Source organism: Ceratotherium simum, chromosome 17 (assembly GCF_057802395.1).
Source record: "Ceratotherium simum simum isolate JZ-2026a chromosome 17, ASM5780239v1, whole genome shotgun sequence".
Lineage (NCBI taxonomy): Eukaryota > Metazoa > Chordata > Mammalia > Perissodactyla > Rhinocerotidae > Ceratotherium > Ceratotherium simum.
In genome coordinates, this window is record NC_141916.1 from 30,732,191 (window position 1) to 30,758,741 (window position 26,551).

The 26,551-nt window shown below is 37.7% G+C and overlaps 1 protein-coding gene across 3 annotated transcripts in view; it reads right to left on the reverse strand.

Moving 5' to 3' along the window:
- The window catches only part of BICD1 (BICD cargo adaptor 1), a 212,160-nt gene that overhangs the window by 23,581 nt on the left and 162,028 nt on the right, over positions 1-26,551 (reverse strand). For 2 of the 3 annotated variants that reach the window (XM_087442584.1, XM_087442585.1), the window contains exons 5-7: positions 13,234-14,328; positions 9,067-9,218; positions 6,422-6,629 (exon numbers count right to left, since the gene is read on the reverse strand). In XM_087442584.1, the coding sequence (XP_087298710.1) occupies positions 6,422-6,629; positions 9,067-9,218; positions 13,234-14,328 (1,455 nt within the window). Of the gene's footprint in view, positions 1-5,158; positions 5,353-6,311; positions 6,630-9,066; positions 9,219-13,233; positions 14,329-26,551 lie in introns of all 3 variants that reach the window. The other variant, XM_087442586.1, reaches the window with a different exon arrangement.

A 26,551-nucleotide genomic window follows, 5' to 3' on the forward strand; every position in this document is an offset into this window, starting at 1 on the left:
GGATGTGAACCTATGACGTACAACTATCTACTGGGGCTTTGGGGGGAAAAACTGAATAAATAAAAAAAATCTTTAAAAAAAAAAAAAAAAAATTTTGATGAATGAGCAAATGAGTTAATGAAAGAAATGTGGTCTAGGTACATGCTTAAGAACACAGGCTTTGCAACATAACAGACAAATAAATGTTTGTTTGAATGTAGTGAAATGTAAAGGCAATTTTCACTAATGAACAGGTTTGTGCCTATTGTTGGTTATACATCAACAATAAGGGGTGATTACGTATCTAAGGTTAACACATTCCTGTGAGCTGCTTTAAAATCGGTAAAATCTAAAATATCATAGAAGATTTACAGATTTCAAAATAATAACGTTCTCTCACACTAATTCAGTAATGGTGTCAGAGAAAGAGAGAGAGAATGGGAGGCAATGAGAGAAGTAGGGAGAGACAGAGGGAATTGAAATGATATGGGGAAGCAAAACATCCAAGAGGAAAAGCTCCTCATGGAAAACACAGTGTGAAGAGCAAATTTCTTAGGCTATTACTTCAAGAAGAGACTGCAAACTTGCTTTTTCAAGTTTGAGATTTCTTGTTTATCCTGTTGCGATATTATGATTTATAAGAAATACATATTTGGTCTTTGTCCATGGTTCCTGGCTCACAGCTCCCAAACCCTTGGAATTTCCTAAGTGTTGAGAGTGACAAAAGTGTCTCTTGTTATGTTAATGAGGTAACTTTTGGATGCCACCAAAGGATGAGGGCTGGTTGCCAGGAGAACCAACCATGTGATTTAGAGGGTTGGAACTTTCAGTCTGCGTCCCCCCTACCCCCAAGTCCTGGGAGGGGAGAGGGCTGGAGGTTGAATCAATCACCAATGGCCAATGATTGAATCAATCATGCCTACGTAATGAAGCTGCCATAAAAACACAAAAGGACGGAGTTCAGAGAGCTTCCAGGTTGGTGAACACATGGAGATTCGGGGAGAGTGGTGCACCTGGAGAGGGTATGGAAGCTCCGAACCCCTTCCCTATACCTTGCCCTATGCATCTCTTCTGTCTGGCTGTTCCTGAGTTATATCCTTTTATTAAAAACTGGTAATCTAGTAAGTAAAATGTTTCTCTGAGTTCTGTGAGCCGCTCTAGCAAATTAATTGAACCTGAGGATGGGGTAATGGGAACCTCTGATTTACAGCAAGTCAGTCAGAAGCACAGGTAACAACCTGGACTTGCGACTGGCGCCTGAAGTCCAAGGAGGACATCGTTGGAACTGCCAATCTATAGCCAATCAGTCAGAAGCAAAGGTAAGAACTTGGGCTTGTGACTGGCGTCTGAAGTCTGTGTTTGGGCATAGAGGGCAGTCTTATAGGACTGAGCCCTCAACATGTGGAATCTGATGCTATCTCTGGGATGATAGTGTCAGAATTGAGTTGAATTGTAGGACACCCAGCTGACGTCTGAGAAACGCTTGTTGGTGTAGGGAAGCCTCTAGATGTTGCAGTTGGGTCTAGGAACCTAATTTACCTGTACAAATGATGCAGTCAGGTCTTTCCTACAGAAATAATATCTCTTGTCTATGAATTATATAGATTCCTTTTACATATTCTAGGAGACTGATTTTATTATTATTATATAGTCCTAGGTAGTTAAGGCATCAAGATAAAATGTTGGTTACAAAATAACCAATGATTTTATGAAGATATACTATATCTGCTGCCTGATTGCAAACTTGTGGATGACAACAGGGTCCCTTTTGATTCAAGTTCATCAAAGCTGGTAGGCACATGTGGAAGGACACTGGAGTTTACATATCAGGATAAGGATCAAGTCAAGAACAAGAAAGTCAACAGCCATGGCCAGTAACTCTAGAATTTGGGGGCTGAGGTAGCTGAGATTGAGCCCAAGTCAGAGGCAAGGGCCAGAATTTTCCTCCAAAAGGTATTAATGTTGCAAATCAATTAGTACAAAACATTCTACTAGTTTTGAAAATCAATGCCCCATCCTAGAGTTGATTCTCCAGAAATTGAGAAATTGTTTCTTGAAGAGGATGGAGTTTTCTTCTGACCATCTCATAGAAACAAAATCTATTTGAAAACATCCTTTATCTATAGCAAATAATACTTTATGTTCTGTGTTTTAAAATTTTAAATGAGATTTATATCTCTTGCAATTCCTCAACCAAAGGATCCAAAACAAATTAAACTAATTTCATTTCTATTGATTTAATTACTTCAATGATCCTCACTAGAAAGCATGTTGTATATATGCTTATTAGAATAATTTAAATCACCTAAAAAGATATATTAAAAATATATTTTAGAAAACTGCTTATCAAAAAATATTCTGCAAAATTAACAGGGAATTGTCCTTTTAAAATGAATATATATTGTTACCAGCCAGTAGATTTTATAATAATTAATAACATATTAAACTCATGAATAAAAAATACTCATAAAATCTATTATTTCCCATGGGTTTAAGATATTTCTTGCATAGAACATAGGACATATTTTCCCTTTCTCAGCTTAATGAAAACATTTTATATAGTAAAAGCATCATAAATAATGTTTAATGTGTCTTACCCAATATAGTTCAGCCTAGGAAAAATAATATATATTGTCAATAATATGAATATTTTTAGAAGCTACAATTTGTTTGGTATAGATGGTTAGTCAGTTTCTACAGCAATTCATTCCAGAACCTTTTAGAAAATTTTGCTGGGTTGATCTAAGAATTTATTAAGGACTAATCTGGTTGGTTTCTTGATATACAATTGAAAATTCCTCAGGCTATAATAATAGCTTTACTTCTTCCCCTCTTTTATTATTTTAACTTCAAATAAATGGTTAAAAATATAAGGTTTATCAATATGCTAATTTGTCATTAAAGTGATTTTCTGGCCTAGAGATGATTCTAAATTCCATGTTATTTATATCTCTAATCTTGTATATAGTAGTCATTTCTAAGGCCAACAGCATTTTCTGGTTATTCAAAACTAAAGAACTTAAAACAACGTAATGGTACTTTCATTCATGTATGCTAACTAGCCCTAGAGTTGGAAGACGTGTACAGTGTGCATAAAGCCGTAGAAAGATTCAGAATGTGTGAAAATGGAAAAATGTTTTGTGAGACTTTTAGTACATGAGAGCAACATCAAAATGGAGCAAAAACCATAAAGATGGTCATACTTCTAACGCAGTGATCTCACTACTGAGAAAAAATTAAATAGATGAGATATTGAATGCATGAGGATATTCCTAGCAATATTCTATAATGTGCAAATAATGGAAAACTATCTCAGTGGATAACAAGAGAGGAAGTAGTGATTAATGTGATAGCAACCTCTGAAATAAAATTTATGATACAATAACCTTTAAAAATAAGATTAAGTCATAACATAGAAAAGTTTATGATATAATGTTAATGGTTTCCACAATGTAATGACAATGATGTAAAATAGATACTAACATAAACAAGAATCAAATAGTCATATGCAAAATGAAAATAGTTATTGTTAATATTTATTATTAATTTTTAATCTTATCGATATGGCACTTTTTAAATTAAAATACAATAGGGTTACTTATTAATCATAGAATTTCTTTTCTAAGTTCTAGTAGATAGTGCTACTAAATCCAGTTGGAACACTAAAAAGACTTGTGGGTTTTATTCAAGTTAGGTGTCTTGATGAATCATTACCACTTGGTGATTCGAAGATACTTCAAGTCACCTTCCGAAAGGGTCTAAAACAATAGGAAATGAGTTATGAAAGCAGAAACACCCAGCAGAGTTTTTGCTTTTTTTTCAGGTGTACATTTTGGCTGTTATGTTCTTCCAACTCATTATCACGAACCATTTCCTCAACCATTCTTAGAATGTTGAACATGTGCTGTATATTTCCACAGCACATCTTCTAATCCCAATTATTAGGCTGATTCATGAATCAGATAAGGAAAGTATTAGAGATCCAAAGGCTGAGGTTTCCAAAAAGGAATTAAGGTAAAAATCCAAGTAAATTAGGTAAGAGGTAAAATCGAAGTAAATAAAAAAAAAAAAAAAAAAAGAAATTCTGTGGCGAAGGTGGCAAACTCAAAGTTTACAGTAGGGAACAGAGGATAACAGAAATGAGCGCAGCAGGCTGGGTGTAAGTAATAGGGAGTGAGGGGGACTGTGGCAAACTGCAAAGCTTGCCCTGTTTAAAAGCAGCCACTACACAGCTCCAACAGGTTGCTGACATGCATGAATGCAGACCGAGGGCTGCCAGATATTCAGAATCATTCAAGGGAGTCTATAAATATAGATGTTAATGTGAAATCTCTTAAGTTTCTAACTGTTGACAACTAACTTGAATTAGTTTTAATTTTTCATTCCCTGTGATGGCCTACTAATAGCTGCCTTTGGGTTAATTTTTTTTCATGGACCTCCTGTGTGCCACCTCTGACCTATAGTTAGCATGCAGGGATTTCTCAAAAGGAAGACCTTTATTTGCTGGAAGTCACATTTTCAACTGAGGCCCTTCATAGGAGGAATTAAAAAAAAGACAAATGCAAAACAGTGAAGCTAAAGTAAATTGTGAGCATATTGGTACGCATAAATCAATAAGGCCTTGCAAACGACAGGAACATTAAACTAAGACCTAAATGTTCCTGAGAAGCAAAACCTTAGAGGATTTTACTTTTATCTTCTCTATGATGATTGAGGAGACATTCTGAGTCACTACAAAAAGAGATTAGCCCCAAAGGCTTTTTATAAAGATGGCTCCCTCTACTGAAATTACATTAAAAATGATCAGAACAAAATGACAAAATTTGACCAAATTGGAATCGCTATGAGCTACCAAATTGCAAATAGGATCCAGGTGTGTGTCCTGCATTGCACCTGTTGCTTGTCTCCCCTTCACTTATCCCATTCCTTCCAACTCTCATTTTCCATCCTTAGCTGTTAAAAGGAAGTCCTTGGCGATTCCTCGGGACTGACTGGCTGGCTGAGCAAAGAAGGAAACAGGAAGTTGAGTGGAAAGGCATTTTTACTTTAGCTGTAGGAATTTACCCTTCATCAAAATTAGACTGTACGGATGGGTGGGTATGAGTGGGAGGAAGGAAGGGGAGAGTTGTCTATTACACTGATCATTTGCATCACATGCACCCAAGGAAAAAATGTTTACCTGGTGGAGCCACGGTTAACCTTTTTTCCTTGCTGAGCCGGTGCCCTTGGATGAATTCACTCATGGAAGGGGGGCCCTTCAGAAGAAATGATTCTGTGGAGGTGGGATCAGGGGGAACTCTTAATAAATTCTGTAGGTAGGAAGCCCCTGAAGTCCTGGGACGGCTCTGATCACAAAGGGAAGGTGAAAATTGTCTTGCAGGAGATCCAAGAAAATACATATAGGAAACAAAAAAGTTTTACTTTAATTACCTTTCAAAGCCTCACCATTGACAACATTATTTATATTGGCATTTAAATTTTTTAACACGTAAATCAAGATTTTTGCTAGTTGTTTAGTTTCCATACCAGGATACAACCCTATTTGGAAACTGTATTGGACACTGGAAAAGAGATTTATTACAGTTAGTAATAGAAAATATTTATATTATTTGATTCTTTACTGAAAGCTCCTAAAATAAAAATTTTACCATTAACTGTAAATACAGGATAAGTAATTGAACATCCAGGACTCTGGAAAGAGGTCACAAAATAATCACTAAAAACCTTACAAGTGATTTTTTCGAGTAATAGTCACATACCAAATGAAAAAGCACAAAAACCTGCTTTTAAGAAAAAGACTATACACATTCCATTTCATTTTACCTAAAGACAGACATCTCCTTTCAGTCAGTCATCAGTTTTGGTAATATGAACAAAAGTTCCCCTAAGAGAACATACTCATATCCTTGCCCCGTTAAAGAAAAGCTGGTAAATAGCACCATTACCAGAGGTACAATGACTTAAAATTATCACCCATCTAAAACATAACTTCATTCTTAATATCCACCTTTTATCTACCAATTTTTAGGCTGGAGGTAAGGGAGAGGCATATTTATGGATACAAGGAACAGCAAAAATGTTGACAGACACTTGAAAATTCTATTATGGTTCATCAAGAGGTAGGGTGTGGGGGACAGAAAGGAATAAACAAACACAATTATCAAAAGGTTTTGATTTGGAAAAACCAACATTAGCAAGGCCCATGTATACATCCACTCCCAGTTTTTCTCTTCCTTCCCTTCCTCCATCCTCCACAATACGAGCACATTAATTTTTGCAGTTAACTAAAATCTGGCCACTGCACCATACTATGAAGATCGCTGCATGCATACCTTTTCCTCTGAGTGCCACTGCTGACCCGAATGTTGGGTGTCTGTGGGCCCTGACTATGCAGGAGGTAAGTGTCTATGGTGGGCACGGTGACTGATGCTTCCCCACTTACTTTAGGGCTGCCGATCTTGCTCTTCCCAAGTTTGCCTTTGCTGCGCCGGGACTGCTCATGGTCAAACTCTAAGTCCTCCAGCCGCTGGGTCAGGGCGAGTTTTTGCTGGATAGCCATTCGTAACAAAGTGTTTAGAGTCTTCTTCTCATCCTCTGCAGCTGCTAACTGTCTCTGCATCTCATCCAACTGGGTGACATATTCATCACATCTGGAACCCAAACCGAAGAGTGGTCAGGAGAAAATCTTGGTGAATCTGAGTTTGGAACTTGAGTTGAAAAGTAATGAATTTTACTGGAATTTAGATATTTAGAACAGGTCTTCCTAGAGCAGAACGGAGGTACTATTACAGTAGAAAATTGGAAACAGTAGAGCAGGTTCAATAACTGATGGTTCATTATACAATGGAGTACATACGGGGGCATTCTTAATAGGCCACATCTTAAACCCCAGGGACAGAATTCTTGTGGGGGCTGCTCTATGGGGGCAGAAAAATGAACAGTAAAGTCTCAGGTAATGTTCACAGCATCTTAGATGTGTTACAATAGCTTTTTCTACTGTGTAACGTTGTATTCTTTGGAGAAATGTGACAAGTTTGTTATAGGCTGTCTGCAGAATGCAAAAGAATAATACTGTTTATAAAGAAAATAGTTCCTTCTTTATCTATATTTATAGGTTTTATTTTAATAGAGTACAGACGGCAGCTGCCACTGCTTTCAATATGGCAGATTTGCCTGAATTAGAAACCCAAATATTTCCAGTGATTTCTTAGCCAGATGTTAAAGCAATAGGTGTCAAAGAAAACCAAGATTGGCATATGGTTTGATACAGATAGAGCAGGCTGTCAGGAACATCTTTATTCAGGTTTGATACTTGTGCTGCAGCAGGAAGATAAGCTCAGTGATCTTTTCTCCTCACCAAAAGTAAAACCTGAGCAAATGTACATTTGGAAGGAAGAATAATTCCCACAACTATTCAGCATCTTTTTCTGAGTTTATTTACTCACTATGATAATAACAACAAATACTCTTCATGTCCCAGCAGATAGTTAATGACTTTATGGAGTTATCCAAAATGTATTGTACAAATTAACAAACTGTACAATACATTTTCAACAAATTGAAATTAACACAAGCCTTGTGGCATTTTAAAGAAAAAATAGACAAACTACAGAGTTTTTCTCAAGAAAAAACTTGAGATTCATGTGGGTCCCATTTTCTTTAACTTTGGATGTCAAGAGGCATAGTAGGGATACTGCAAGAAAAATCAAGGCTTAGTAAAATACAATGTGGATTTCAGGACCCTGGATTTGTTTTAATTGGTCAGATAATATTTTCAAAAACACTAAGGCATAAGGCAGTTACTATAGCCAAAAAAAAAAAAAAATTTCTGTGTAAATGCAGTATTTGGGGGTAATAATTCTTATATAAACCAAATTGAGATTTTAAGTGGCCCTTTAAAAATGTTTTGACTTCTTTTTCAAAGAGGAAATGATATGTTTTCTTGATTCTACATGTAATGCTGACTGATTTCTTTCATCAAAGAGGCAGGTATTGTGCAACATCTCCATTTTCTATCCTGCCCCCCACAGCAGCCAGAGGTGTGCATACTCTACTCCCCAAACTCCCCCTGCTCAGAAGTCAGTTCCCCTGCCCCACTGTGTCCCTTGGGCACTCAGCCTCTTCACTGTCATCTCCAAGAGAGTCAGTCACAAAGTATGAGCTTAAGCTTTTCTCTCCTGATACACAAAGGAAGCTGGACAGATTCCAGGGCTCCCCGAAAACCTAGGACTTTTGTTTACACTTATATCAGCTACACATAAATTATTTACTGAATCTGCAAATAAAGCCATCATTATGCTTTGTGAATTCTGTACCAAGTTTACATCATATAAGATATATAATTTTTTGTTTTGGCATTGAATAATGACAGCAAAAAAGGGATTGCAACACTGTATCGAAAAATCGCAGGATTTTGAAACCCTTGAATCAATACATTCTTAACAATCACTTCAAGTCTAAAAACAAAATACAGTGGCGCTTCATAATGAAACAGGTAGGGGGAGGTAGTAACTAATATTTGTCTAATGAATTAGTTGGGCAATGTAAAAAATTTGGTGATATATATAATTACGTTTTAGAAATTATAATTTAATTCACAGTGTATTAAAGTCTAAGTAACTAGCTGATATGATAAATATTAATCTTCATTATGAAGGTATCTTCCTCACACAATATTTACTAGTGATATGCACTTTATGTACTTTAATCACAGAAATAAATTTCAGAGCCGATAATATAATATTTAGATATTTTAGGAAATGGGTTTTTTTCCTCTTATTGGAGGGTTTTTCTTTTTTTGGTCTAATTCTTTTGGGCACATCAGCTCTAAAATATCTGTTATATTAATTTAAAAACACTTCAATGTAAAAGAGTTGCTTGATCCAGTGTGTCCAGTAGAGGGCTCAGAAAAACGGCACAAAAGGTTTTATCTCAGATTTGTCAGAGTGGAATCTCATATGTTTTCTTCACCTCTTGCCCTTTTAGACAGCATGCCAAATAACACTCAGGATGCATGAAGATGCACATGTGAATATTACAGTCTTTTCCCCATGTACCACACCTAATCTTGAAAGAAAAAACTGTTACCTTGTTGCAAACATTGCTCTCAGGGATGAGAAAGTTGCTGCATCTTCTTTCAAAGCCTTCAGTTCATTTCTGAGTTTCGTCATAGTTTCCGTCACCATTGCCTTTTCATTTTCATATTTGTTCTTGAGATTAGCTAACGCCACCTCAGCTGTCTAAAGCAGAAAAATCACAATGCTTACCATTTTCATATCAGGAAAACCGACCATACAGACTTCTTCATGTTGGGTCTACTACTTTCTTTTATAAATGGAAAGTGAAATTGATTTGGTTAAATTTTATATAAACATATACATGTACTTTGGACATAGTGTAGTTTTCTTTTCATGTCAAAATGTGTTGTGAATCCACAATGTGGTTAAATTGCCCTAGAAGCCAGCTGTGAACCAGACTCAGCATCAGGAGCTCAGGGAATGATAGTAGTTCAGTAAATATTTAATGCAGATTGTTGAGAGTGTGTCCTTTCAGACAGAAAGGGAGCCAAAATGAAACTTGATACAAGAAGGATTTTATCAAGGAGAAACTAGTGAAAAAGCACAGCTTCCAACTGAAATGTAATAGAATGCAAACATTCTTGTGTCACCATGCTCTGTGGGCCTGGAACATATAGGATAAAAGACACAGTCCATTGCAATTTACAACATGAGTATACGAGAAACCATAAATCCATATTATATGTTTAAGGAAAAGAATTAACAAAGGAACCAATTATTTCCTAAGTCTTTGCATACAACTTCTTCAAAACAATGAATTATAGTCTAGTTGTTCACAATCTTCATAAAAGCAGAGATTCCAAAATGTTGAATGAATTAAAATATTTGTTTGAATTGGGGATTTGGGCATGTCTGAAGTTCTTGGAATTGAGAGTGTTTCAAATTGAGAACTAGCCTGACACATAGTAGAAAGTGAAAAATAAAACATTGACTGAATCAATGCATAGAATCAACGTATATTTAGGGACTGCCTGCTCGATGCATGGTATACATATTGAAGCCAAACTGGAAACACACCATTTTTACAAACTGCTAACTACAGCTTTTCAGAGTGTGTAAAAATATTTAATGCTAATGAAAAACTCCATTGTTAATGAAAAAAAATCCATTGCTAATGGGATTTCCCAGGAAGGCTACCCTGGTTTTTAACATTTCTTTTTGTGCTTGAAATGGACAGCTTCAACTTTCCTATGCAAAGAGCCAACTTCTATAGAGACATACAGATTCTTTTTTAAATTAAAACAACGTTGGGATAGGATAGTTTGTTAACATTTGGATTCCAAAGTAGTTTCTTATTTGTTTTGATTGATTTTAAATTCAGATTAAAATGAGAAGTTACTCATAAAACACTTTAGTATGTTCTGTCATGCTATAACTCAGTGGAATCTTCAGAACTATTATAGATTCAGAGAATTATCCAGCATGCAGAAATTGACCTGGGGAAAAATGGCAGTTGTTTAATTTTTTAAAAATTTAGACATATATTCATTTAGAACAGATAAATTTAAGTTGTGAAAATGTAATGTAACAAATTTGTAAGCACATGGAGCCACATGATCGGTTACCCATGGGGAGGAGAGGAGAGGAGGGAACGACAGAGAGCAAGAGCTGAAATAGAAGTACAAACGCATTTATTATTTGTGATAAATGCCCCAAAGTACCCAGCTTTGTCTATAGATCTGTTTCTCCACAGGCAGCACAAACCTTTTTCAGAATTAAGAAATTCTAGGTATCTATAACTCGGTAGTAGATTTGCTGATGTCTGCATTTTCCACATTCTCCACACTCCCAAAGTTGAATTTGTAAATAAAAAATCTTGTGTCCAGCCACAGAGATCTTCACAATCATTCCATGAATATATCATCCTATTCTGTGCCTTTCTACTTACTATTCTTTCTGTCTGGATTTATTTCCTCCTCTTCTGGAAAACAACTCTTTATCCTTTAAGAACAAACTCAAGTATAACTGGTTCTGTGAAGTTTTTTCTAACTCCTATAGGAAACATTAGTTACTTCCTCTGCAATGTTCCCATAACTTGGATTACAGCATGTATAACATCAAACTGTAATTAATCTGTTTCTATTCTGACATCCCTACTAGTCTGTGAGTCCTCTTCTGGAAGGCAGGGACCATGTATTAGCCTTCTTTGAATCTCTAGCATCTAGCAGTTTGGTACACAGATGGTACTTCATAAATATTTGCTTATTTCATCAGAAGACACTGTGCCTACAAAACAATCCTAAAGTATATTAAAAGATTCATAAAGAATGCAGAATGCCTATTTTAAAACATGAAGATTCTCTTTTTTTTCTTCTACGACAGAATTCTTACCTTAGCCTCGATGATAAACATTCCACGATGTCTAAATATAATGGATGTCATCTGTAGATACCTGAAGCTATTTACAGCACATAGGCATCACAGCAATAGGCCCAACATCATTAAAATGCAAACTAAATGCATGGCTAGAAATGTGTTTTCATTTAATTTACTGAGACCATAAGGGCTGTGATGCTAATGTTATGCAAATGGTACCACAAACCACTGTGAAAATAAAAATGTAGCCAGAATGCTTTGTACTGCTCTGAATTCCTATGGCACTGTTTATATCACTCTGAAGTGCTTGATGATAATTATACGCATGTGTTAAACTCCTACTAGATTAGTAGTCACTTATTTTTGCATCCCTACTTACTACCTGCCATGAAATACGTAATCAATGAATGCTTGTTCACAAATTAGTCTCTCTTGGCTGATCAACCATGCTTATCTCTACTTCTGTGTCAATGAAGCATCTTGACACTTTTATAGATCTAGGTTTCTAGGTTGTTAATATTCAACCTTCAGGAAGAAGTCAAAGAACTTATTAGAATGGCCTGACCAAGAATGACCAAGATATGTTCTTGATAAAGGTTGTCTGAGCTTTATCTAATCACGGTATTGGTTATTTCTGATCACTCTAAATCACTGGGGCTTTGGATGTAGCAGAATTTATGGTAACAAATCTCTTTATTTTGACCTCAAATTGGAGTCAGATCTCTCACAAATTCTTCATTCACCCTAATATTTTCTATTTCCCTGAAGTGATGGCACAAAATAAGGTCCTAATTCTGGCCATAGATTTATAGAAAACATGTTTATAGTGCAAACAATATTACTGCTTTTGGTATAGATCTCCAAATTCTATCAATGAATTTATGGGACCTGAAGATAAAGATGCTAGAAAGCTGCACTGTAGTTGACATAATAATGGTTTCCCCCAGAGAAGGACAAAAGGAGAAGGAACTCTGAATCTGACATTAACCCTCACTCTCCAACACTAGCACCGCCTACATTTGCAGGAAGGTATCTGAGGCTTTGTACTTCTCATCAACACCCTTTATGCAGCACCCTTCTCAAAAGTATCCTTCAAGGCTCACTTTCCAGAGAAACTAAACAGAGGTTAAAAATATTTTCCCGGCTATATTTCATAGTACTCCCACCCAGGTAAAGCTCGAGGGTGGAAAACAAACCCAGTCATCAAGGAGATCTAGGAATCAGTCAAGTAGGGTCATGTTGTAGCATTCCTACTTATTCCAGAAGGACAAGATCTATGGTTAGGAAAAATTCTCTACTGCTTAAGATGTGACCCAGGTGAATTAACATCCCTACTGAACCTAAATTTTATACGTGTGGTCACTGGGAGAGCTAGTGCACGTTCTCTCTCTCTATCTCTTTCTCTTTCTCTACCTCTCGATCTCTTTCTAGAAAGCTCCCCTCTGTTTGTTCTAGCTGCCTGCCTGGGTGCCTTTCTTTCTGTATCTCCCTGGTGTAAGCCGCCATGCCAGTCTATTCTGCCATCCCTTGGTCTCCTGTTTCCACACTCAATGACTGCTGCTAAGTACCACTTGAACTGCCTTTCTACATCTGCAACTGCATCTTCTTCTTTGTTCCTGCTTTAACTTCCTCACCTTTGCCTCTATCTAGTGGGGCATAGCTACTCTCCTATTTCCTTCATTCACTCACTTAAAAATAATTATTACATTCTGATCTGGCACTGGGACATAGTTTGTTTTCTTCCTCTGCTGACCAGGAATCTGAACTTTCATCCTGATAATAGCGGACACTCAAAAACATGAAGGGATAAACTAGTTAAGAAAGCGTTGCCTAGCATGCGTTGCCAATAGAATGAGATCACCTGTTTGTTGGCTTTCAACACGGCCCTCAGGGTGGCGATCTGCTCCCGTTTGGTGCTCAGCAGGGACTTGAGCTTGAGGATCTCTTCCATTAAGGCTTCCTTGTCTTTATCAATCATGGGGGCCAGCTCCTGTGCCGCTGCTCTTTGACGAGACAGTTGCAAGGACCGGTCCACAGCTTTCTGCAGATGCTTGATTTGGTCCCGAATTATGGCATTAAGGTTGTAGATATTCATTGGCTCTTTGCGGATGTCACTTGTATCCAATACTGGAGATGATGGTGGGGCAGTAATAACAGGAGAGATTGTGGGGGTCTTGGTTGGACTTGGTTCTTTGCTGGCCTCTGTGTTTTCTTTTGGAACTGGTTCAGATGAGGTCCTTGTTTCTACTGGGGATGACACCCCCCGCCTGGCTAACCGTGGAGACAAAAGTCCCCTGGGATCATCGGGTCCTTTCAGGCTGCCACTACGGGTGACTCTGCTTTGCCTATAGTAGTCCAGCATGACCCTGTTGGGTGTTTCATTATTACACAGACATACATGGTGATAAAGCTGAGCTAGCTCCTCACTAAATGTCACCAACTCATCCTGGGCTGTATTAAGGGTATTGTGATTTTCGTTAGCTATGCCGGTCATCTTTTGCAACTCCTTCTCCATGTGGGCCATCTTCTCTCCACTCTCCTTGGTGGTCTTCTCAAGGCTTGTAACCTGCTCATCATACATTTGGATCTTACTCTCATACTTGGCCTTCTCTTCAGTATAGTTTTCTACAGATTTATTGTATTTCTCCTTTAAGGTCTTAATTTCAGCTTTCAAATCAATCACCTCAGTTACTGCCACCCTGTATTTGCACTCAAGGATCTCCAAGCCATTGATGTCCACCTCGTAGTCATGGGCCTCCTCCCCTGAGTCCCTGCCCTTCTCCCCATCCAGCTCGGCCTTGAGCTCCTTGCTGCTCTGCAGGCCCCTCATGGCATTAACGTGCTCCGTAAGGCGGTGCACCCGTTCGTGCTGCTCTGTCAGTGCGCCCTTGGTGTGTTCCAGCTGCGTTTGTGACTCCTGGAGATTGGCCAGAAGAATGGCCTTTTCTCGCTCTACCTGCAATGGCAAAAGAAAGTCTCTGAAAGACTTCAATGCAACGCCAGTGATGACCTTAATCCATTCACAGTTGGGCATGTATACATTTAAAATAACCACAGCAGAGCCAAGTCCCCATTATTTCAAATTAAATTGCAGTGTTTTTTCTTATTTCAGCAGTTCTGGTGAGTCAATCAATCTAAAAGTACCTCATTCTAAAAGAATTACGATATGCATATCTACCCATTCAAATTTTCATGCATATACACATACACTCATGATACTTGAATGTTATTCAAATAATCTTATTTTTATCTTTTAACACCTTGCAGAAAACAGAACATGATATCATGATATACTTTATTTCGAGAGCCTTGGAGTATATCTGCTCCTTAGTTCATGTGGAATAAGTGACTGTCTCGAGGTGCCTATGAATCATACTTTTCTTCCCAGAGCTCAACCCAAAATCAGGTTTAAAACCTAAGGCTTTAACTTACTAAATAATGCTGAGAACCTTAACCATCCCCTTAAAAATAAGCAATTAATCCCCACAAATAGACATGCACTAAATTTAATAGCTTTTAATATAAAAGTCAGAGAATATAGAGTTTTAGGGATAAAAGAACAATTTACAAATCATTTCAATTCTTTCAATCTGAAATAGTAATTTTAAAAATTAGCAATTAATTTGAATAACGAGACAGTTTTGTTATCTTATAGGTGCTAAGTATTATTCTATATTGAAAAATATTCAGGTCTCAATATAAAATACTGTCTTATTAAACATAAGTATATAAGAAATTGTAATATGAGAATTTTTAAAACCATTTTCTGTCTTTCCATACAGGTAATCACTATTATAAATTAAGAGTTTTTACAAGCTTTTAATGTAAATATGTTTTTCCAATAAGCAAATAATATTGTTTACATTTTAAAGCATTTTATAAGAGATATCATATCCTTCTGCACTTGCTTTTTCTTTTCTTTCTTCTTGATTTTTAAAGTAAACCATCATGAGACCTATTTTAAGGATAACGGATTGATATTGAATGTCCTTACATCCAAAGGAAGTTATTAATTCAAGCTTGCAAACTTTCCTAGATCATACATTATATCCCTCTAAACTCGTCTAAATTCCTAAGAGGCAAGTAAAATTCACTACATAATAACATCATGACCAGTGACCAATCACATCACTTCATTCAAAGTCTGTCAGTGATTGGTGACTGGGTATCTGTTATTCAATTCACTCACAGACAGCAAAGCATGTAACTGCATTATCTTCTTGTCTCCCAGTGATAAACCCACATGATGGTCTACAAAAATAGACAATCCAAAGAGGGAATTGGGAAAAAAGGAAGGAAGGAAGGAAGAAAGAAAGAAAAGAATGAGCAGCAAAGAAACAAAGAGTGACAATGTTGGAAGTGAAATCTGAATCAAAAATAAATGGAGGGCCGGCCCCGTGGCTTAGCGGTTGAGTGCGCGCGCTCCGCTACTGGCGGCCCGGGTTCGGATCCCGGGCACACACCAAGGCACCGCTTCTCCGGCCACGCTGAGGCCGCGTCCCACGTACAGCAACTAGAAGGATGTGCAACTATGACATACAACTATCTACTGGGGCTTTGGGGAGAAAAAGGAGGAGGATTGGCAATAGATGTTAGCTCAGAGCCAGTCTTCCTCAGCAAAAAGAGGAGGATTAGCATGGATGTTAGCTCAGGGCTGATCTTCCTCACCAAAAAAAAAAAAAAAAAAATAAATAAATAAATAAATAAATGGAGTTACAGAAGAAATAGAGGAATGTGGGAATGCTGACACTGATGTTGTTTGGACTTTAGCTCTTGTCATCATTTGGGTAACTGTGGTCCAATTCTCATGACCAAAATGCTTCTACGTGGTAAACACATCTGTTTCACAAATTTGTATCTGTATGTGCAAAAGCAGTTCTTTCATTTCAGAGTTAGGATATATTTGAATACAAATCCTCTTAGCTGGGTTTCATTAAATACAACAGAGTGTATCTCCATAGCTGAAGATGAATTGATATATCCAGACTATTGGGCAATAACTTTAAATGAGAAAGCCAGGTAATTATGTAATATGGTATTTGATGAAAAGTCAAGTCATCTGAATTTTTGATAAGGGAGATGGAAAAATCTCCTAATATTCTATTATTGGTATTGTATACAATCTCAATGAAAATGGATTCTTTCAGGAGTTTTTTTGTTTTCTTTTTCCCTTGAAAATTAAGCAAATTTGCTCTGAAAAGTCTAAACATCACTTGATTAGTCTACATGATTACAACAAACAAAGCTATTTTCAAAAAGCCCTTTAATAGGAAAAGCTTTGGATAAAATAAAAATTGAACCAGAACAAAATGTACTGAATGTGTCTCAAGCTTGTTTTAGAGGCAAAAGTGTTATGACGAATGAGGTAATGCCTTTAGGAGAGTTTCCCATTTGTACTCTGCCAATTACAATTTAACATAAACATTTTCTAAGCCTAAAAGGATAAGTCTAGGGGCCGGCCCGGTGGCGCAAGCGGTTAAGTGCGCGCGCTCTGCTGCGGCGGCCCGGGGTTCGCTGGTTTGGATCCCGGGCGCGCACCGACGCACTGCTTGGCAAGCCATGCTGTGGCGGCGTCCTATATAAAGTGGAGGAAGATGCACACAGATATTAGCCCAGGGCCGTCTTCCTCAGCAAAAAAAAAAAAAAAAAAAGAGGAGGATTGGCGGATGTTAGCACAGGGCTGATCTCCTCACAAAAAAAAAAAAAAAAAGGATAAGTCTGTCAGTTTCTTCATGATAGCACCTCCAGAAAACATCAAATAGAACATTGTCTCTTTCGTGTGTGTATGCTCCATATACAGTACTAATTTCCACACTCAATACATCTCTAGTGGAATCATTTGAATAGAGAATGATATCCAGATTTTATGCATACATACATACACATATACACACACACACACACACGTGTGTGTATGTATTTCTTCCAGACAATTAAGGTTGTTCTGCTCCCTCTAAAAAAGATAACTAAATTGTGGATAATTTTGTACAATGCCAGCATTATATTTTCACTCAGCTGCTGGGGCTTGGAGTACCTTAAATTGTATTTGGATTTCAGAGAGCAGTGCTTAAACTATTTAAGATACATTGTGCTGTGAATTAATAAATGCAAAGCACTTTAAAGATTAAAATTACTATTCATTTTAAGTGTACTACTTTAATCTCCATTTGTGAAGAACTTATCCAAGGAGACTTGCTGGGTTAATTATAATCTTCTATAGTGACTTAGAATAGTTGCCTCATTTCTCTTCCTATAATCTTCATCTTCTATCTGGAACTGAGGATTTTATTTTTCATAGCAGGGCCGGTTGTTTTGCCAGAAAATCTGAATGCAGAATTTGTAAACTCTTCAGTCCAGTGTAAGTATACACTATATGTCAGTATTATTATTCTTGTTATTATGTCCCATTGAAATTACTTTTAATTTCACTGAATGTTTACCTTTTTTTTAATTTTTATTTATTTATTTATTTATTTTTTCCCCTGAAAGCCCCAGTAGATAGTCGTATGTCATAGCTGCACATCCCTCCAGTTGCTGCATGTGGGACGCGGCCTCAGCATGGCCGGAGAAGCGGCGCGTCTGTGCGCGCCCGGGACCCGAACCCAGGCCGCCAGCAGCAGAGCGCGCACACTCAACCGCCAAGCCACAGGGCCGGCCCGAATGTTTACATTTTAAATAAACACAGGTACATATATTGAGTACTGACAGATTCTTTTGTGAAGAAACAAATGAGAAGATAATCAGGATTTGCACATTTATATTAGGACTTCTATAGGAAAAGAAATCAAAGCTGTTTTATAAGCTATTAATTTCCATAAAGTCTTTATCCTGATCATCTGACTCTCAATTTGACACTTGACTAATTGGTGTGATTCCTGTAATGGTATACATAACATCAATATGTACAAATAAAACTCAGAAATAAATGATTTATTCTTCTCTGCTTGAAGTGAAGCAACTCTGATAATGCATATCTGTGCCCTGACAAATGAGAACTATGAAAAAAGATCAATCTAGAACTAAAAAACACTAGGTAAGGAAATCCAAAAGTTGGAAAAGAAGGGAGTTTATTTTGGAGAGTGTGGCGAAAAGAAATCCTTCTCTCTCTCACACATACACACACACACATATGCAAAAGTCAGTTAGCTGGACAAAGGCTCAAAAAAAAAAGAAGGGGAGGGACCCTTTTCAACTCATTTTATGAGGTTCATGTTACTCTGATAACAAACCCAAAGATATTACAAGAAAAGAAAACTACAGACCAATATTTCTTATGAATACAGACACAAAAGTCTCCAACAAAATACTAGCAAACTGAATCCAGCAACACACAAGAAGGACTAGACAACATGACAAAGTGAGATTTATCCTACGAATGCAATGTTGATTTAACATTCAGAAATTAACAAATATAATACACTCTATTAATAGAGCACAGGACAAAAACCACAGGGTCATCTAAATAGATGCAGACAAAGCATTTGACATAATTCAATATCCCTTCACGATGAAAATGGTCAACAATCTAGAAACAGAAGAGAACTTCCTCAACCTGATAAAGGGCATCTACGAAACACCCCAAGATAACATGCTTAAGGGTGAATGCTTTCCTCCTAGGACCAGGAACAAGACAAGGATGATCGCTCCTGCCACTTTTATTCAACACTGTACTGGAAGTTCTAGCCAGGGCATTAGGCCATGATCCAAAGGCAAATAATCACAAGTGTTGGCAAGGACGTGGAGAAATCAGAACCCTTACACACTGGTGGTGGAGATGTAAAATGGTGTAGCTGCTTTGCAAACAGTCTGGCAGTTCCTCAGGAGGTGAAAAATGGAGTTACCATATGACCCAGCAATTCCACTCCCAGGTATATACACAAAAGAATCAAAACATACGTGCATGCAAAAACCTGTACATGAATGTTCATAACAGTATTATTCATAACAGCCAAAAAGTGGAAACTCAAATGTCTATCTTTGAGAAATGGATAAATAAAATTGGTATATCCATGCAATGGAATATTATTTGGCAATAAAAAGGAATGAAGTACTAATATATGTAACAATATGAATGAATCTTGAATACATTATGCCAAGTGAAAAAAGCCAGTCACGACCACATACTGTAAGGTTCCTTTTGTATGAAATGTCCAGAAGAGACAAATCTATTGAGACAGAAAGTAGATCAGTGGTTGCCTAGGGCTGGAGTGGTTGCTAATAGGTACACGGTTTCTTTTTAGTGTGATGAAAATGTTCTAAAATTGACTGTGGTTATGGTTGCACAACTCTGTGAATATACTAAAAACCACTGAATTATATACTCTTTAAATGGGTGGATTGTATGGTATGTGAGTTATATCTCCATAAAGCTGTTCTTAAAAAAACTACATAGACTCTTCCCTGTTGCAATTATAGATGCTCTTTTTATGTTTACTGATATATGGTAGGGAAAAAAGGCTTCTGAGAAATGTGTTTGCCTATAAAGCTTATAAAGGTAACTTTTAACTATAAAGTCTGTAACAGTTTAATGACTTAAATTGTCAACTTTGTCCTAAGAAATTGTATTCATCACTTTAAGTTTTAAAAACCAGGAACTGACTAATCTTGCTTTAATTAATTTCACCCCATAAATCCTCTGAGTCTTTGTTAAGCACAGATAATATTTGATTTGTTTGACTCTCTGTGTAGCAACTCCACTTACTAGGTTTTTGATTTTGAGTGAATGACGTAACATACTTGTGCCTCAGTTTCCCTATCTGTAAAATGGTGGTGATAATACTATATCCCATACAGTTGTTATAAGCACCAATCAATTAAGCAAATATATATAAATTGCTTTGAACTCTTATAGGACATATTGACCTATAAGAGTTATAGGACACAAATTGCCCACTTAACACCATTATAGGAAAAATTTAAATTGCCTTTAATTTTATTTATTTATTTATTTTTCCCCCAAAGCCCCAGTAGATAGTTGTATGTCATAGCTGCACATCCTTCTAGTTGCTGTACGGCCCGAACCCGGGCCGCCAGACCTGCTAAGCCACGGGGCCAGCCCTAAATTGCCTTTAATAGAGTGGATCTAAACATTGTGTTTAGATGAATCTTTATTTCTTCCTCATCCATGAGGATACAACAAAACATATCGATTTCAGTTTTACAGAAACATTACTGTTTTCTCACATTACATGTGAAATTATATAGCCCGTGTGATACTGAAAAAAATTCCACAGGGGTTTCTCCTGCTTAGTTTGACTCTCTGCGATGTGAAGTTAAACAGAGGCTATTTATCAAAGGCAGAAATTTTAGCACCAGCATAGAGTGTCCTTTAAATAGATTAAGTAATTGGGGGCCAGCCCCGTGGCTTAGCGGTTAAGTGCGTGCGCTCTGCTGCTGGTGGCCCGGGTTCGGATCCCGAGCGCGCACCAACGCACCGCTTCTCTGGCCATGCTGAGGCAGCGTCCCACATACAGCAACTAGAAGGATGTACAACTATGACATACAACTATCTACTGGGGCTGTGGGGGAAAAAAAGGAGGAGGATTGGCAATAGATGTTAGCTCAGAGCCGGTCTTCCTCAGCAAAAAGAGGAGGATTAGCATGGACGTTAGCTCAGGGCTGATCTTCCTCACAAAAATAGATTAAGTAATTTAGTTAGTTTTCCCAGGTAGGATCTACTTATTTCCATTCTAATAAAACTAATTAAGGTACTTGACTGTCACAGGAAAATGTCAATTATAACTATTTGAAATAACTGAGTTTTGTGGGCACCAAAAAGCCAAAATAATTTATTCAGTAACACCCTGAAAAATTTCTCTTAGTAAAGAAAGAATGACATTAATTGAGCTGTTCACTATCAAGGTCTATTGCCAAGTTTATAGGACTCTTAGATGAATAAAATATGTTTTCTTATATATATTTTTTGTTCATATAATTCTGTGTTATGTGAAGGTTAGCATGATTGGCTAAATTCAAAATATTCCTGTAATTTATTCCCTACTCTTGGAAGAAATATAGCTCAGTAAAATATTCACTCCAATCGTGGAAAAAAAGCACTCCCTAATTTAGATATAGGCTTACCATCACTTGCCTTTTCCTATACTTTCTACGCTTTATATAGTGACTGATCACACAAAGTGGAAATGGCAACCTTCTTGCCACTTCAAAAACCGATGACAGGTTCCAGTACAATAATACTAACTTATAAAATTTTGTGACTTATATATGGTTTCATATTTACTATCCCATTTGGTCTTCAGAACAACTCTACAAAGGGGCATGGCACTCTCACTAGGGTTTCAATGGCTATCTCTACAGATTGTACACAATACAACTCCCGGAAGCACTATTTAAATTGTAGTCGTCGTAGATTTTCATATTTACCATTACCATTTCCCAGCAGATGGCAGTATGATATCTTGAGGAAGGGGACCTATCTTTTCTTTTTTTTTTTAATTCCAAAAAAGACATCCTGGAGACTAATGATGGGGCTAATTTATTACCTTTCCCTTTATGAATGCGCCTCCAAGAAGTGAAGTAACTCATCCAACATTCCTGACACCAAGGCAGAAACGTAGATTTTTTTTTCTCTTTTCAGAACCAGGTTAAGTAAATACCCATAGATGGGAAAACATACATGTAAATGCATAGATGGAGCCTTGTAAGATAAGAAAAGGCCAACAGGCTTTGGCCCAGGTACGCTGTTTTCAAAGGGTTTCTTTACCTAAGAAAGAAGATCTTAAAAGCTGCATATTCCCTGGTTCAGGATGTTACATCCCTGCCTGTGCGCCTCCACACCTTCACAAACTGTCACCATTAACTAAGGGCAGGTGCTGGATTTGAAGGCACACAGCTTTCTCTAAGATGCAGTGCTTTGGACCCTGGCCAAAAGAAATCCTGAGATACAAGGGGACTATGAAAACAGAAACTGTTTCATCCAAACTATGCTGATGTTATAAGCTGAATAGTACAGCAATTGCTATACCTGTGACAGTCACAATTTCAAAATCCAGAAAGGCTCTAAATAAAAGTTTTATCATATTCAGACAGCCCTAAACTCCCTGAGCAGCAAAATTGCACTTGACTCATGTGAGGCCTTTTATGGTCTCATTTTTTCCTCTTAGTGTGAACACTCAACATATTTTACTATAGAAATGTTAATATTGGTTAGTCTTTCAGTGCTGCACCTCACCCCATTGGGGATATCACAATATATACGGTATATGCTGCATATTACCTTTCCACATACTGAATATTTAATTTCAAAACACATCTGGCCCCTAGTGTTTCAGATAGCCATATTTAAAGGGCATTTTATTGCCTCCTCCTCAAAGGTCCAGAACAGTTGCATAAGTATTGTTGTTTATCAGAATTGCCATATTATTTTCAAGCTTTTCATTTACATCAAAGCCAACTGCAACAACTTCTAGGCAATGTATCCTGTGATGTTTTTATAATTTGTTTATTTATACAAATTCAACCCAAGGGGATGCATAGCTAAGGAGAAAGATTATAAAGAAATTCTGTGTGAGATGACATATTCTGCTATACTTGTACTCAGCAGTTTGAATGAAATATATTCTTAGGAAAAGTTGGTGTGTTTTTTAAAAATGCTGATTATGAGAAGATAGACAGTTCCTTTGCCTAAAACAAAATTAGAAGTTAGTGTTCTTGGTGTGAGGCTGGAAGCTGCAAAGCCCTTCTTGTGTTGAGCCTGGTTTTCACAACTAAGTTTGGAGCCAACTTTAGGACCTAAGGTCCTGCCCATGAACCTCTACATTTTTACAGATTGTCAGCATTAAGTAAGCGCTGATGGAAGGTTTGAAGGTACACAGCTTTCTGGCATATTGGAGGAGGGTTTTTCCAGCCAAATTTTTCTCACTCTTTTTCCTAAATGAACATCCCTCTTCAGACCTTTCAAACCCTGAGACTTAACTGTTATCTTTCTGTATTCCTACCAGTGACCACGCTACTCCCCTATGAGATGACTATCCTTGAGTTAATCATCCAACAGTAACAGTCAATAATATTAATAAAAGCTAAATACATTGAGTGCTTACTAAATTAAAGGCACTATGGAGTTGAAATAGGGATGACAGTTCACAATTATTGGGCATTTACTGTGCATCTGGCCCTGTTCTAGGCACACTATATACATTAACTCATACACCTTCATGGCATTCTAGGAGGGTATTATGCATCCCCATTTTACAGGAGAGTAAGTGCTGTCCCTCTAAGAATGATTGTTGACTACTAGTGGTTGACCCTTGGAGCATTTGAAATGCATGGGGCATTTCTGGTCATCACATCTACTGAGGAGATGTGACTAGCATTTAGTGGGTTGGGACCAGAGAAGCTAACCCTCCTGTAACTCACCAGACAGTCTCAGACAATGAGAAATTGCCCTGGGCCGGCCCCTTGGCTTAGTGGTTAAGTGCGCGTGCTCCGCTGCTGGCGGCCTGGGTTCGGATCCCGGGCGTGCACCAACGCACCGCTTCTCCGGCCATGCTGAGGCCGCGTCCCACATACAGCAACTAGAAGGATGTTCAGCTATGACATCTAACTATCTACTGGGGCTTTGTGGGTAAAAATAAATAAATAAAATTAAAAAAAAAAAAAAAAGAAATTGCCCCACCCCAAATGCAAATGACACTCCCACTGAGAACCCCTCTCTTGCTGAGACCTTGTTCTCCACCATTCTTTTTATTAAACCACTCATCTCTTTTGTTTTGTTTTTGTTTTTGTGAGGAAGATCAGCCCTGAGCTAACATCCATGCCAATCCTCCTCTTTTTGCTGAGGAAGACTGGCCCTGAGCTAACATCTGTGCTGATCTTCCTCCACTTTTATGTGGGATGCTGCCACAGCATGGCCTGACAGGTGGTGCATCAGTGCACACCCGCCATCCGAACCCGGGCCGCCAGCAGCGGAGCGCGTGCACTTAACCGCTATGCCACGGGGCCGGCCCCCATACTCATCTCTTTTGGACTTTTGTATTACCCAGGTCAGATTACATTTAGGATTAAATCTGAGGACAGCTCTCAGCTTTCAACCAATAGGTAACCTGGTTAAAAACTGGTGAACTGTTTTATGTGTGGGGGATCAGAATTGGCCACCCCAAAATGTGTCTCTGTGAAATGAAGATTATTTTGGGCTAATGAGGATTATCATTTTAAAAAAACAGCAGACATGGGACAAGTTCTGAAAAGTAAAATTTACCCTTTGTAAGAGACATTTACATTTGTAAGGGAAATCTCCATCTGTACAGGCATCTCCCTCTCTGTACTAGAAAGAAGGGGGGGATGACCTTATCTCTAAAAACTCTTATCAGTGTGAAAGGCAAGGGCTTAAATCTGCATAATAACCTTACTCTTGTTTACTGTGCTTTTCTGGTAATCTCCCATAACTGACTCCCCCACCCCCAACATCCTCCTTTGTCTTTAGCTGAAGATGGTATTTAAGATGAGAGCCCCCTCCCCCATTTTGGCAAGTTACCCAGTTCTTCCCGGGTCTCTCCCACATATACATGTTATAAAGCTTTGTTGGATTTTCTCCTGTTACTCTGTCTCATGTCATTTAATTCATAGCCCAGCCAGATGGACCCAGAGTAGATAGAGGATATGTCTTCCTCCCCTACATATGCATAAAAGCTTCTCTTCCTAGTATCTTCTACACTGCCACCAAAATAAAAAGAAGAAACAGAAAGCTTCAACCCACTAATTTTTTATCCTAAAGCCACCAACATAATAGCTGAAGAAAAATTTTATATTAATTCTGTTTAATTTGGCGGCACAAATTCAGATAACTACATTTGTCATGTAAAAGTTTTTCACAAGGAAATATGTTTTATATGAACCTAGTTATATTAGTGTAAACTGAGCAAAAAGACATAGAAAAGTATTACCTACACAGAACTGGACATTGCAGTCAGGTAAAAGTCTATATGTCTAAGTCATTTTCTGCCAGTGGCCATGCCCTCTTATCTTGATTCAAATTAAACATTGTGAAAATGAATTCTCATGAATTCTCTTTTAGCAGCCAAAAGCACTGGGCAGGTAAAGTGCAGGATTTGTTAACTCTTGAAATAGTATTAAAAATAAACCTAATAGAGCCAGCCCTGATGATATAGTTGTTAAGGTTCGGTGCTCTCATCACTTGGGTGGCCCGGGTTTGTTTCCCGGTCCCCGAACCACACCGCCGGTCTGTCAGTTGCCATGTAACTAGAAGAACTAGAAGGACCTACAACTAGGATATACAACCATATACTGGGGCTTTGGGGAGAAGAGAAAAAAAAGGGGGCGGAGGATTGGCAACAGATGTTAGCTCAGGGTGAATCCTTCCCTGCAAAGAAAACCCAAAAACTGGTGGTTCCTCAATGCTTGTAGAGGAAGGGCTCCTTTAAAAATAAATAAATAAATAAATAAAATAAACAAAATAAAATACACCTAATAATAAATTAACTTCATTGGCTCTCTAGTCTCTTGTTGATTTCTGCTAATTTCATTTTTCAGTCATTATTTCTGTAGAGACAGAAAAATATAAGCCCTGTTTGCTACAAAAATAAACGACTGCCAGTGTCTTAACAGCCTCTAATTATCAGCTATACACAAAGAACCTTGGAGGGGTGACACACTGAAGGATAAGCCTTAAACTTAATTACCTAACAAGCTTGTTGAACCAGATTCTTGGCTCAGTAGATCTGTGTGGAGCCCAACAATGTGTAGGACTAAGAAGCCCCCAGGTGATGGCAGTGGTGGCGATGCTGTTCCTCAGACAACATTTCTATTAGCACTGGACTAAAGGACGGTGGGGAGGCAAGACTAAACTAGAAAGTCATTTTACAGTGAGATAAGCTTAAAGGCTGGGACTCTTCACAAGACTTTTGATTTGAAGATGCTGAAGATGCTATAAATTTAAGGCTTAGCTCATGTTGGGATAAGAACTCCTTGGTTTCAGATTTATGCCTGTTCTGTGTTTTTAATCATTGATATCCTGGCTAGGTTGTATACAGATAGTCCTTCGTGTCTTTTAAAGCTTAAAGTATTGCTGTGAAGTGTAACCATTAATCTTGAAGCTATACATACAGTTGCTTGTGATGGAAAACTTCATTTTCTGATATTTCACTTGTATATAAAGCTTTTGAATTCTCTCGTTAGTCAGAAATGCATCAAGACGCTGGCTT